Here is a 15,555-nt window from a genome sequence, read left to right on the forward strand (position 1 = left end):
GAGGCAGGTTCGCCCGGTTGTGTACCCAAATACAGGCGCTCTCGCCCATCTGCTTGTCTATTTGTTCCGTGTCTATAACGGCACCCACTTCTTCACCCACAACAGCAGCTGCTTCGACAAGGGATGCGCATCAATGTGGCAGGCAACAGGAGCCAGGAGAATGCTGCACGAGTTGGGATTTTGTTTTTTTAATCTTGGGCTCTGCTTTTTGTTAGTCAATGCCCAAGTGATTTATCCACATGAGTCACTTTTCACTCATTCGTTCATTTGCATTGACTTTCTATGCATATGTGTTGCTAGTCCGGAGTTAATGTACTTTTGGCTACTGAAAAAAAGAAAATAGAAATGTATCATGGTTTAGACTTCATGTGTTTATGTGAATAAATATTTTTTCCCCAAAAAAGAAAAGAAAAATAAATAAGGATTGACATGAGCAGAAGAATGAGTCGGATGTAGGTCAGATGATCTGCGATTATTGGATTATTCCTCCCTACATTTATTGATTTATTGGAAAAAACAATATCCGTTTTGCATTGTGCTCGCAAGCGTAATCCGATCTTGAAGAATTTCTACCTGCAGACAACGGCAACTGAAGTACCATCAAACGCCATGTGTGAAAAGCAGGATCAACGAAACCTGATCCTTTTGCATATGTTCAAGGACATCATCGATACTTGAGTTGCAGCTGGTCAATAAAGAGTACCGTGGCTCAAAAGTGATGCGTTCCCCAAATCACACAGCAACACACATCAATGCATTACTGCTAAAATCATAATAACTAATGCCCCCATTTGGGGGGAAATAACAGTGATGAACTCATAGACATCACTGCAATCGGTTGTATGTATGTAAAATAACTAATTATTTACTACTTTCACTTTTTTTGCATTAAATTCTGCTGGAACAGTTGCTGAAACTGGGATATGACAAAACCCCATCTAGACAATTTTCCTCGAGAAACCACTGACTCCAGTCGATGCATTCTTTTGTGTATTTCTGACTCAACGTTAACATTTGTGAGCCAAAAGAAGCATATTTTCTTTTGCTTTAGCGGAACACCGTGTGACTCAGTTTGTTACTCACAAAGCAGTCTGGCAGAACCGGACATATCGTGGTCTTCGTTGGTCAGCCTCAGCCCTGTCTCGTTTCTGTTTTATGTCTAATGTGTGCCTGCGTATTAGTTTTCTGTATGTGCTGGAGGCAAATGAGTGCTGGCCTCTCCTGTACATGATGTGAAGTGGTGTGTGCTTCAGAGAGGCTTAGTGTTTAGCTATTCTGAACTGACTCGCCCAGGGGTTAGAGGTTGGCAGTAGTTGAACTGAGGCGATCTGTCGCAATGGTCCACTCTACCAGATGTGAGACGGCAGGGCAGAGCTGACAGGCCACCGCTGCCCCAGGCCATGCTTAGTATTTGACATTCAGCCCAGCCTTTTTACTCCATACATGGCACTATATGATATCTGTCCCTTTGCATTTAGTCAGATACATAACATGAGGTGGGCGAGAAAAAGGCTGAGATGCAGCGGTTGTGTCCAGAAGATTAGGAACATGAGCAAATCGGGTGCTGAATCCAAAATGGTAAAACGTGTGAGGTTTTTTAGTAATCTATAATTTTAATTCTTACTAATGTCAGCCTTGTATTATTTTTATCTGGCTGAACGTTCATTGCACTTTATCTACGGTAATATCTTTTCAGGCAAATTATTCACTTTAATTAATTATAAAAACTAATAATTTATAACAGATTTATTAACACTGTATAAATAGTTTTATATTAAACTATTTAATTTTAATGTAATTTTATTTTAAATCTTGTTTTTTTTAACCTTCCGTTATGTTTTTATTTTGAAAGTGACATTGTCAATCCTCGCATTCTAGAATTGTTGTTCTGATTAAGGAATGAGACGTTCATCAAGAGTTATTGATTATATTAGTTAATTATCTTGTTCTGGACATCGCCTTGTATCTACTTCACTATGTACACAAATAACATGAAGGTGAGAAAACTGAACTGAAAATGCCAAATGAAAAAAAAACAAGAAAACTAGAAATAAACTTTAGCTACTAATGAGGGTTCCTCGATGCTGCTGATGTTACTAGGCCATCGCAGCAGTGGAAATTACTCAGACGCTTTCAGTGCCAGATACAAAATCAACACTTTTTCCTATTGGCTAACATCTACCAAGTCGGCGTGTGGGACTAAACTATTTCTGCAAAACAAGATGATTGACTCATGTTTAAAGATAAAAGTTTACAGAGAAGTTCAAATAGTGTGGGGTTGTGGAAAAGGTATTATGATAGTACTAACGCAGGGAAATGTTAAAAGAATGCAGATAATTATTTACCAAATATCTACTTGAAATCAATTTACACACAATCTTTGGAAATATGTAAACTATATGTATTTGATTAAATGCATACAAAAAATGAAGTGATTTGCATGAAGATACAAAGATAGCCAACAGACATGGATTTGAGACTCCCATTCTGTCTTGTTGTTAAGTCCCTCATGATTTTCCTTTTCTGCTTTTGAACGTCCTGCAGAGCTCCCCTCAAAGGCAAGATGCTACTTAACACTTTTGTCATAGCTCGGGCTCGAACTGTGTCTCAAAGCAAAAGCTGCTAAGCCTCTGTCATTTGTATTTTCTTTATTTGCTTCTATATCAACCTCTCCCCCTCCTTTCACATGCATTCTCCCTCCAAACACAAACAAAAAAGATTTTGTGTTTCCAACTCTCAAATGGGATCAAACCCAACCGCACTTAAAAGGCTTAGGTTAATCTGATATTCTCTGCAGTTCCAACGAAAAACTAGACGCGAGCCGGCGGGGGGGTGGTGACACTTCGTGAACCAGACTGGGTTGATAACAAGGCGCACAACAGGAGACAGTGGAATGCTCCTCATTAGCTTAGCAAACCGGGTTTGATCTGGCTTATTGAAAGTGTGACAGTGAAAGCTGTGCGTATGCGGTATATAGGAATGGGTGTGTCAAAGCATCCATTGTGGCACACAGCGGCGCAGGAACAGGAATTGGATGATTGTATTTGTCATCTAATTAGAAGAGAGAAGAAGAGCGAAGCAGTTCGTATGAGATGGACGGGAAGATGAATGGATGTACCAGCAAACAGATGACATGGACAAATTGATGGTTATGTTGAAAGAGTTCTTTGTACCCAGATTGAAGGTCACTCAAATCTCATAAAAAACTTTTCTTATTTGGTTCCCACAGCACGTAAAAAAGAGGATTTTGGCAGAAATCAGGTCCTGCTATCAATCAAATGATATTCATATTGCTTCAGCGGTGGGATTTAACTCATTTGCAAAAGGACCCTGAAGCTAAGAGACCACTCTTCTCTCAATAGGTCTGAACCTCAAGCCAAGCATCGTGACAGTCGATTCAATTCATTTGAAGTATACTGGGAGTGCCGTTTGCTCTAATTAATGCTGCGTGTGTCGCCGGCTTATAATGAGGGTGAAAGAGGTCAGACGTTGAACAAAGCAGCAACAATCCTTTCTAACTCTGGACTTCCTTCTTCACAGAGGTCAGACGAGTTGAGAAAGGTACATGTTCTCGGTGTCCGCAGGCATATGCTCAAAGACATACAGACACGCATCTGCTCCAGGAGAAAGACAATTTCACTTTTAACATTGCTTGTTTAAAAAAAAAAAAAACATTTGCTTGCCTGACAATGTGTTAAAAAATAATTTGGGTGCTGGCACATCTGTCGGCTGATGTTAATATCTTTGGGTAAATCCTCTGGCAGATTATTATACTGAATTAATACAACCTGGGAGGCAGGACATGACATCAGAGTTTCAAACACTCTCAAATTAAGATATGTTGACCTGATATTGGATGAGACATGGAAATAATAAAAATGTAATGACACTGGAGTTGAATACAATGCATGGAATTGAAACATGGAGTGATAAGTTGTCATTTGAGTATCTTATTGACAATTTATTTACAGATGGTCCTCACGTAATGCCGCACTCGTTTAACAATGACTCTGCTTTACAACGTGCTTTCCGTAATTTAAAAGTATGTGGATAGGCTCCAGCACGACACGCGACCCGGTAACGGACAACGTTTGTTTAAAGTGTGCAGCCTACATCAACTGAATTTGGGTTGGAGTACAGCCAGTTCACCAGTTAAACTATTCAACCCAGAGAACCTGGAGGAAACTACACTTATACAGGGATAACGTGCAAACTCCTCCACAGTAAAAGTCCAGTTCCTCAGGTGGATTTAAACCCAGGACTTTCTTTTTTACATAAAAAAAAACAGCGATACTTTCAGCACTAGCTGCAGCTCCCTTTTTCAGTCCACATACATTATTATCACCTGGAATCTTAGTCATTACATTTTTGCAACCCCCAGCCTTGAGGCTTCATCCCGGGCTTAAATGATGAAAGTAAAATGTGGAAAAATCACAGCGTAACCATTTTAAACAAATACGCTTCAGATTAATTAAATCGCTTGACAATTTATCATTCCATTTTGGATTTCACATCCAATTTCACCTGTCCATTTTGAAATTCATTTGCATTTTTGACACCTCCAGTTTGTCATTTATTTATTCTACATTTCTCCCATCATAATATTGAGCAATATTAGAAAGCACAATCTGTAGTCTGATCTGGTTTGTTCTTCGCTGGTGTTTTTTTTATTTTAGAAATTCTTTGAACTTAACTTTCAGAGAAAGGTAATTTTCATGATTGTTACGTGCGTTTAGAATTTTCCTTTAGGTAGGTAGGTTGTTGGGTAGGGAGAGAGCGAGAGAGATTTCATTTTCTGTCTGTGTTTCATTGTCAGTGCTTCTAGGAAGCAATGATCTTTTTTTCTGGAAGAGTAATCATCTCTGTGTAATTAGGAGCTGAAGGTTAATGTGGGCTCACATAGCTGGGAGAAAGAGCGACAGGGAATGGGGGCGATCAGGACCAGACACTGTTCTGAAAGGTGCAGGCAGTCAGTGCTGCAGAGGCACATGGGGACTATAAATGCTGGAGTCAGAAGACAGGGGTGTGACAAGTGTGGGGAGGCTTGAGTGTCATTCCACCTGCCTGCTTGCATGCTCCATTTTATAGCCTTATTTTAAATTATTCATTCATCTTCTGAACCGCTTTGTCCATTACCGGGTCACGGGTCATTCTGGACCATGCTCATCCCAGCAGTAAATGGGCGAGAGGCGGGGTACACCCTGGACAAGCCGCCAGTTCATCGCAGTGCCATACACAGACAGACAATCATTCGCACACACTAACCAATTTGCCTAATTTTCATGTTTTTGGTGGTGGGAGGAAGCCAGAGAACCCAGATCGAACCCACACAGAGACGGGGAGAACATGCAAATGCCTCATAGAAAGGTCCCAAGTTGGATTTGAAACTGTGACCTTCTTGCTGCGAGGCAACAGCGCTTCCCACTGCGCCACTGCCCCTCTTTAACTTTTGTTTGTTTTCATGTTTCATTAAATCCTGTCCTTTCTGGCACTGAAAGTGAGATGTGTTTGAGTCATCTATATTTCAATGTCTCCCTTACTAGACCAATAGATCTGTTAAACAAGGAAATATTCATACACCCAGTATAAGGAGAATGTTGGGCTATTGAAATAATAAATTTCAAGCCAGTCAGATAAATTGCATAACACTGTATATAGAACACAGTAGTATAGATAACATTGCATCATGTTCAGTTGGAATTTTGAACTTTATGTATGTAAAACATACCTGGCCTGGTTTGGCATCTTCACATATGGAGGCTTCATACGGTGTGGCCAGCTCAGGAGGATTGTCATTTACATCTAGAATCCGAACACTCACAGCTGAATGGGACGCCATGGTGTCATTATCTACAGGACAGATGGAAAGCAAAAATATGAAAACGATCTGTTAAGGCACATATTTCAAACTGTAATTAGCTCAGACAGATTTTTCTCTGCATGATATTTTAGCTGCATCTGCAACCACAAAATGTTATATAAGTGTGAAATAAATCATATTGATAAAAAAAACTGTTGGATACGGCAGCAATAAGACACACACACACACACACACACACACACACAACACTAACTGGTAACTGAATGACTGAGCTTCTGAGACTGGTTGAGTGGATCTCAAGTACCAGGCTGTGCACATTGGAGGGGGGTTCGGTCTCAATGATCTGCCTTTCACTTACACCCAAAGCATATTTTTACATTTTATCCCATGCACATAACTAGACGCATTGTGTATTGGGCTGGAATTAGTGCCAGAATGAACCTGAGCATGCAGAAGGCCTTTGGTCAGATATATTCAGGATAGATGTTGACAGCGAGTTCCACATTAATGTTGGCATGCTGCAGACATACTGATTTTCCCCACACGAGGCGGTTGTACACAAGGTTGGAGAAGATTTCAAATGGTCTTCTTTTCTGACTCAAGTCCACCTCAGACAAGACTCCGAGATTGTGATGAATTACATTTTCCATGAGGAAGCAGACGTTTTTTAAGCAGACATTGTTGCTAAATACGTAAGGGCTTTATTCTAGTGCCTCGGCAAAATTGCACCTGGATAACTCTTTCTGGCCCCAGGGTGTGATGCGAAGATGATTACAACCATCACATTTTTGTGCACACAATGTGATAATGACATTCCAGTATTTATCTTTTTAATAGTGCATGGAGTACACCTCAAGACAAATGATTATAAATTAATGCTTTTGATAAAATAGCAAATGCATTGCTGTGATGATATTTATTGCACCACTTTCAATTAAATAAAACAGGAATAGCAGCGCAATCCATTCCCTAGATATATTTTAATGGGCCAGAATACAAACGTGGGAGTAATATGCAATATGCAATTTTTGTAGTCAAACCCACTTCAAATTAGCTGGATAGCTCTTTGAATTTCACATTCCATTTTTAATCATATCATTTCTAATGAAGCTTCCATTTCACTAATAAAATATGATGTACCAGCACAAATCAATGTGGCACTGTGTGTGTATGTGTGTTAAATAAACAAAGTAAGATTATCTGTATTAAATCAGTGATCTGGATAATTTCATATTCTGAAATACAATATTGATGAATATGTATGCTGTGTGTGTGTGTGTAGATAAACTAAAAGTGAGAAAAATACAATTATTTTGCACAATATATCTTTAAACAAGTGAAGTATCTGAAAGATAAAATTTGGTGATTGATTATCAAAACATCCATCCATTTTCTTCTGCTTTACCACGTTGCGGATCACGAAAGTTGCTGGAGCCCATCCCAGCTTGCTGAGAGAAACAACCACTCACACACACAGACGCATACACTACGGACAATCTGGAGTGCTGTAATCAATTCACCTAAATTGCATGTTTTTGGAGGTGGAAGGAAACTGGAGAAAGCCCACGCGGACAGCATAATACTCCACACAAATAGGCGTGTGTGTGTGTGTGTGTGTGGTTTTCAAGTTACGCTCACCCATGCCAGGACTGGACACAGATAGAATCACCGTTGGCAGGTGAGCCCTACGTTTGCAGACAAATTGCAGCTCTGTTTCTTCCAATACAGCCAGTAGAACAGTTGCTAATGAATATCCCGGCTTCATTTAATAGCATCATTCCGACATCAATGCAGGGTTTTAATTGATTGCTTGGAGCTGCCGGAGCAGTAAGGACATACATGCTCCACCGGTGCTGGCTATCTCCTCTCTTCTTCGTCTAATTCGGTTTTCACATCATGCCGTCCTCGCTCTTCCCAGAATGAGAACTGGCAATCATCAGATGTAACACATTTTGCATTTCAATTCCCATGGATTGAAAAACGGATGAAACGATGAAGAAATTCTCCCTGTCTGGCCACCCCAAAACTCCCTCCACGAGGAAAAGGAAAAAAAGATTTATTCAGTGAGACGGGTTCATTCATCTGGACCAAGTGGTGCTGTTCTAAATCTGTCCACAGATAGTGGAGAAGAAAAACGGATTTCAACAGATCACTGGCATGTTCTGTATCTGTGCAGCGCTCACCAGCTGCTGCACATCTGTCAGTGGGACGGTATAGTTGATCTCTTTGTCACTGCTCTACACTGACATGACTTCAGGGAAGCCAGATAAAGGATGTAAGAGTGTGCATACTTGTCTTTGTTTGCACGCGTGTGGCTACTTGTAACTGTGTGGGTGTGTTGTGCTCCTGCAGGAAAACATTTGGTTTTCAGTGCCACTTTTGTGAGGCGTGGGCCACATCGATGCAAACCAAGTATCATCCGATTGTTGTCTCCTCACTAAACCGGGCCATTTTTTTTATCCAGAATAAGAATCACCTTTACTGGTCAAACACGGATTGAATGACAGTTTAACTTGGTGACAAAGTAAAGAGGCGTTTTAATTTTAAGTTAACAAAAAATGAAAAGAAAGTAAAAAAATTGGAAAGGTGGAGACCGGCAAACTTTAGAAGAAAAAAAAGTAGTGCAATGAGGTAGGTAAAGTTCCGGCAGTAAATTGGAGAATGTAATAAATATGCACGGGTGTTATCATAAAGTTCCATGTCCTAAGGCTGCAGTGCAGAGTGACAGCCTGAGGACAGAGACTGTCCCTGCGTCGGCTGCTTTTAGCTCTCAGGGCCGTGTGACGCTGAACGGAGGGAAGGAGCTTGAAGAGATTGGGGCCAGGATGTATGAGGTCTGCAGAGATGTTTGCTACACGGTTGCTGACCTTGGACCAGTGCAGGTCCTGTAAGGAGGAAAGGTGAGCGCAACAGATCCGCTCTGCGGACCTGACGGTCCGTTGCAGTCGGGTTCTGTTCTGTGGCTGATCCAAACCAGACGGTTATTGATGAGCTGAGCTCCGAATGAATGACAGCTGTGTAGAAGATGACCAGTGTCTCCTGAGACATGTTGGACGTCTTGAGCGGTCACAGGAAGTAAAACCTCTGCTCTTCCGGACAGTGGGAGCGGGTTTAGCGCCAGGCGGTTCTGAGTACAGCAGTGGACCCGCTGATCCACCTCCCATCCGTGAGCAGATTCCTTTCGGTCCCGGATCAAACCAATGATAGTGATATCATCCTCGAGCTTTAGAGGTTTGACAGAAGGGTCCCCTGAGATGAAGTCATGATGCTGTTAGCCATTATTCTTCAGTTGTCTGGTTTACATGCAGTGAACCCAAATGGTCTTTCCTACAACTCAAGTTATTGTGTGTACAGCTTTAATTTTTTATTCAACCAGATAGAACATTGTTATTCTCCACAAGCTAAATAACTGAAAGTATTTATTCATTACTGAAATTGCCAAGTTGCAAGGCACATGCCTCGAGGCAAAATAAACAAACCAGATTTCTTGTCCAAGATAAAGCTTTGGACAAAAAGATTCAGGTGCAGAATCCCTTATGCACTTACAGCCACTCATTTCTAGTACAATATTCAGCCAACAAATACAGAAAACCTTTTTTCATCGTGATCCGCACGAAACAGGTTATGCAAGTGGGGATACACACAACGGGCACACCGAGGAGAATCAGGCATTCTCTGCGCTGCAACTTCATTAATTTTCATGACTAACAAAAAAAGAAATCTGGGATAAAATGATTGCAAACCATCTTGCTAAACCTATCAAACAAAACAAACACAGAGACTATTCAACAAACATCTAAGCACCAGCAGAACACAACCAACGTCTTTTTAGTTGCATCCGTGTAAACAGGAACTGCAATCTGAGCGATAGATCGGAAGCCGATCAAGCAAGAAACCAATTTTAGCAGCTCAGAAACTCAGTCAATAAATAACTGCATATGAAATACACGGTACTGCTGCACTAAGTGAGACACCATAAATATCAAAGAGCAGATTACTGAAAGCAGAACCGCCCTAATAGGACTGACATTAGGATTCACAAGGAAAATGTTTGATGAATATTTCAACATGTTCTGACCACTGGCAGAGATGCTCCTAATCAATTTGCTCTTTTTCTAACTTTTATCTCAATACATCTGACTGAGGAAATCTTTGGTTTGCTGATTTCAAGATACTGCTCATTGTCATACAACTGGGTAAAGCTGCAAAAGCTACCTTTTCAGAGAATAAATTTTCAATCAGCTATTTCTGGCATATTGGATCCCCCCCCCATTTTATTAATGATGGACAAAATAAAGAATGAAATATTCTACAACAATGTGATTATGTTAACATACCAATAACACACTGTTTCACATTCATGCATGAGCCCAATAACACGTGCATGTGCATGTGTGTGTGCTTTCTCAAAGTCAAAGTGTCAGAAAAACCATTATTCAAACATTTAGAAAATCAAACCGATTGCAAGTCTGCTCATGGCTGCCCTTAAAAGAAGTTGGTCCACAGACATAACTTTAATGTATTTCATGCACTTTTTTAACCGGGGTCAATCCTGGACCATAGGCCGAGTGTACGTTAGCCACTTGTCCAATACGGACAAAGTGGCAATACAGTAGTTCAAAGGTCAGTATGGGATTAGGGGAATAATTAAGGGTTGCAGCACAGAAGTCCAGTTTCAACAGTGTCCTCAGACAAGTCAACCCTGTGGCTCTTCAGCTTTAATGAACCAAGGGACCCAACAAAAAAGAACAAAATTAGTAAAAAGAAAATGAAGTTCTTCAAATACTTTAGCCCACCCCTCTTCTATCCCTCCTGTGGCCCTTTTCTTGGACTCCTTTTTTTTCTGTCTATCTACTGTCTTCTTTTACAGCTCTCTGAAGTCCCTGAGCTAACAACCGATAAAGAAACATTCTGGATGGGAATTCTGATGGCGCTGACCGTTGACTCTTTCTGTCGGGATGTTTCCTTTGAAGGCAATGTGAGAGCCTTTATCTATTGAGTGCAGGCATGTGTTTATGTCTGATATTGGAAGGGTTATGGCTGCCTTAAATGTTCAATTAACATTAAAATGTGCCTATGACATAATGCCAAGCACAAAGAGGCAGAACACAAAAGCGCCTAAATTGCTCTGGGAATTACAGCTTGAAAAAAAAAATACTCTGGTCTAATTTTGTCTTAATGTTTGTGTTAGGTGAGATGGCTTACTATTCAGTTTAGGCTGTATTGATTATCGGAGTAATTGCAGTCTGAGGCTCCACGGGAGAGGAACAAATATGCAGTCATTTTAAAATTGCATTTGTTTATGTGCATTGTTTTCACATTCCATCTTGTTTGCCATGGCCAATACCAGTTATATGCAGAATGCAATCTCTGCTTTCACTGCAATCCCAAAATCACTTCATCTGTATGAGATTGAAAAAGTGGGGTATACCCAGCCTCCTCCTTGACAAGTTAACTTTTAATGGTATAGTAATAACTTCCTAGCCCCCCCCCCCCCCAACAATATTACTAATTTTCTTTGCAATGAAAAAAACAACAACACAATGGCTACGTTTACATGGACACATTTAATCGGATTAAAAGCCTGATTGGAATAAAAATGTTTCATGTACACACCCAATTCGGAATAGTCTGATCCAATCAAGCTCACTCCGATCAAGATTTTATTCAGATCGAGAGGGGAGGGTTATACTGATCGATAATCCAATAATGCGTATGTCGTATCTAAACATTTCGTAAACAGACAAACAGATCGGTGCGGTCGTAAAGTCAAACTGTCATAGGCCGCATTGGTCGTAAATCGATGGCTACCTGTACTCAATCTGGAATAGAAAGTCATGTACCTGCTTCGATGGCCTTCACAGTGATATTGTGCCAGCCTGCAATCTCTCGATCCAAACTCTTGCCCAGTGTGATGGCACCCGAATCAGGATCAATGTGGAAGATCATGTCCTGATCTGTGGAGCGATCAATGGAAAACCTGCAAGACCAGACAGATCAGGGGAAAAAAAAGATTATAATAAAAGAAAACAATAATTTAATGGAAGGTTGAGATCGTCAGCGATCGTACAGGAATCCCATTTTGGAAATAATTTGGTTGATGTTTGACACTATTTAAAATTTTAAAAAGTCTTTGGAATCTTAACTTCAGCTATAACCAATAACATGATCAGGTTTAAATGACATTTGTCCTAGCTCCTGTAACCATGAAAGCATCATGTCCCTTAACCGTATGCATCAGGATAGTCGTCCACTGTTTTTGACTATTCAGGGTATAGGAAAATAAACATGAAAATGTCATTGTGCACACTAGGAGAAAAAAAAAAGGACAAATGCGTGTTTCCTTCTTCCGGGTGCTCTGGAAGATTGGTGAGTCAACAAAATCTTGCTGAAAGGTTTTTCTGTTCATTGTTCTTCTCTCTTAGCACACACACACCCACACACACACACACATATCTGGCTGGCTTACTCATGCCCACATTCACCACACTAAAGTATTATGGGCATTACAAGCTCTTAAGACCTCTGACAAACTTGGCAGCCAGCCTCTGTGGCTACATCTTGCAGGTATAAAACATAATATAGACCCATTTGTCGAACAGAGCATTGATTAAATCCTTATCTGAAATACAAATTAGTGTATTACGTAATGCAGGACTATAATTTCATTTGCGTTTATCAAATTCATTTGGACTGAGTGGACATCAAAAATGGAAATTTTGATAATTAGCTCTAGGAGAACAGATATCCCTTCACCAAATGTGTTATCATGCTGTGAGCAGATTTAGATGGAATTACCTTAAAATAGCTAATGAAATGAGATCATTTTCACATTTCCTACAGTATGTGCATTTGTTTGCCTGGATTCATATATTTTTCACTCTACAGCTGTTTCACACCTAACATCTGATTTAGGATGGTGATTAGAGACATTCATATGTCATTGAATGTTTTTATGTATAAATGTAAATGTATAACTCTCCTTTAACACATTTTAAATTGAACTAATATTGATTTATTTTCCCCTTTTTCATGGAACTTTTGACAGATCTGACAGAATTAATAAATAATTCACAAGAAATGATTAAATAATGCCTTGCATTTCGTATAACAAAACACAACTTTGGCTGCTGCATGCATGGTTTTCCGCATCACCATCACACAGGAGAAGCAGTGCATCCTTTAATAGAAACAGTAATTCATTTATCTACTTTTTTTAATTTAGTTGTTTAATTTTGTGCACATATTTTAAATATGCATCAAGGCTGCTGCTTTACAACCTACCGGTAACTAAATGTAGTAGCTTAAGCTTTGTTTTAACTTTTACATGAGGCCTGACTACATTTGCACCTTCTTTTATTGTGGCTGAAATGCAGAATGTTCCTGCTGATAAATCCACAGTGCACAAGTGCGTATTCTGCAATAAAACATCATCACTCTGGGGGTATGACTGAACAGAAGACACGCTGCCTCGCGCCAAAGGCCGCAACGTGCTCACTTTGCCCAGCAGGTGGCTTGTGGCCAAGCCCTCTCTCTTCCTTTCACTCGGTCACCCATTCACTTGCTCGATACATGCACACGCATAACTACACACACTTAAATATGCTTGGACACGTATCACACTCTTTCAGCTCCAGGCGGCCAAGACACTGGTGAACGACAGTGCTGCTACTGTGTGCACTTTATTACACCTGGAACTCTGAGCCTCATGCGATTTTAATCAAAGTAATTTGCAAAGGCCCTGCATGTGTCGATGCATACCCTGTTTTAGCCTTTATCTACATTCCCCTCTCACACCGATATTGCTTCTCTGAGGATATATAAACCACAGACAGGAGATTATGATATTGATTATATTTTGTGTCTTTTTTCAGAGAGGAAAAAAGCAAGATATTGCTATAACTATTTACTGGTTGTGATTTATGTTTCTTTAAAGTTCAATGTCTTAAGCGAATTTGGCCCAGTAAAATTTTTATATATGGTAATAAAGGAACATACAGTAAGTGCAGCCCTGTCCCATCCAAGCTACATAAAAAGTATCACTTACTGTATTACCCACTGTCATATTTTTTAATGCTGATATTTATATTGATGTTGAAACTTTTCAGTCATATTTATTGCTGATGTTTTCAGTTAATTATTATACCAGGCTTTTGGTAAAGAAATTGGTTATACAGCAATTTCTACATTTTGATATATCAAAATGTAGAAATACTCTGTTACAAGTAAGTCCTGCCTTTAAAATTGAACTGAAGTTAACAAATCTATTCAAGAGCATCTCGGCCAGGACAATACATTTTGAATCTGAATGTCTTTCTGGTAAAATAAAAGTTAAATAATAATTGAAAAAAATATATTATATTGAAAATTCCAAAAGAGAAATACTGTTCACTAACAATATACAAATGATGAATATTAAAGAGTAATATAAAGCGTACAATCTATACTATTTTTCTATGTAAGTATGTAACAAATAGATTATAGTAGAGTCAAAACAAACCCTAATACTAGAAAGTGGTAGACATATGCACAATATCACTTCAAAGAGCAGTTTGAATGTATGTTAGGCAACTATTTAATCACTGGCCGTACCTGACAGGTTTGTTCTTCACATCCGGATCCCTGGCATTGACAATGCCAACCAGCGTTCGAACTTTGGCATCCTCCTGCACTTCCATGATAGCGCCCTCTGTTGGTTGAAAGATGGGTGGCTCGTCTATGTCCGATACGCTCACGCGAACAATGGTCTGGTCACGGAAGGAGCCCAGGTCAACGAAGCGAGGATCAACATGCTTATTTACAGCCTCCACCACAACGTTGTGCGTGCGCTTGCTCTCGAAGTCTAGCGACTGAAATAAATCCAAGCTTCTGTTTTACAAACAGTTTCATTTCACAATGAGCTAATTAGACTGGAACAATCTGCACCAATAATTGATGACCGAGCAGTACAGTGAATTGAAACAATACAAATGAACCAGAACACATTTTGTCAATTTCACATTGTTGGCTGAATGCGACTATGCATGGTGTTACTATGTGTTGTCTCCGATGAACAAGTTAGGACTCGGGTGTAACCCCCTCTTACAACCCTGAACAGGATAAGGTGTTACAGAATATGGATGGGTGGATGATGCTTGAAACAGTCCATTGAGCAACTAATGGTTACCCATCACTGGCGACCTGCCAGCTTTCTGTCTTCATGTCTTTAGTGGATTCTCATATGGACATTTGCGTTACTGTAATTTTTTCTGTATCAAGCAAATATGCCCATGATAAAAAATAACTTTATAACACCAAACTAACAATAAAGAGCTCATTAAGCTTATAGGTGTCATAAAAAGAGTGAGCCAACAAAGGTGAAGTTTAGACTGTGTGGATGCTAATTAACAATTTTTTGTCAACTCAAATTGGGTGTATTTGCAGGAATGTTGGTTAACAGCACTTTACCTTCTTGATAGAGACAACAGCTTCCTGTGTCTCAGCATCTGTAGAAATCTTGAAGAGCTCTCCGCCCTCCTTGATCAGATAGCTCATATCTGTATTCTCTCCCATGTCTGCATCCGTGGCAATGACACGTCCAACGGGTGTCCCAACAGCTGCCTCCTCTGACACAGAAAACTGGTACATCTCTGGTGGAGACAATGGTAGAAATTATATGGAAATAAAAGTGGCGTTAGGTTAAATTTGGGACCGTGCAAACATGAAAAAAAGAGGGGAGTGAGGATTAGGAAAAA

At 39.9% G+C, this 15,555-nt stretch overlaps 1 protein-coding gene across 1 annotated transcript in view; it reads right to left on the reverse strand.

Annotated features, from left to right (window-relative positions):
• The window catches only part of LOC137898897 (cadherin-22), a 51,768-nt gene that overhangs the window by 14,535 nt on the left and 21,678 nt on the right, over positions 1–15,555 (reverse strand). Inside the window, exons 5-8 of the mRNA XM_068742951.1 lie at positions 15,269–15,450; positions 14,414–14,670; positions 11,665–11,801; positions 5,729–5,850 (exon numbers count right to left, since the gene is read on the reverse strand). Of these exons, the coding sequence (XP_068599052.1) occupies positions 5,729–5,850; positions 11,665–11,801; positions 14,414–14,670; positions 15,269–15,450 (698 nt within the window). The remainder of the gene's footprint in view (positions 1–5,728; positions 5,851–11,664; positions 11,802–14,413; positions 14,671–15,268; positions 15,451–15,555) is intronic.

Source organism: Brachionichthys hirsutus, chromosome 8 (genome assembly GCF_040956055.1).
Source record: "Brachionichthys hirsutus isolate HB-005 chromosome 8, CSIRO-AGI_Bhir_v1, whole genome shotgun sequence".
Lineage (NCBI taxonomy): Eukaryota > Metazoa > Chordata > Actinopteri > Lophiiformes > Brachionichthyidae > Brachionichthys > Brachionichthys hirsutus.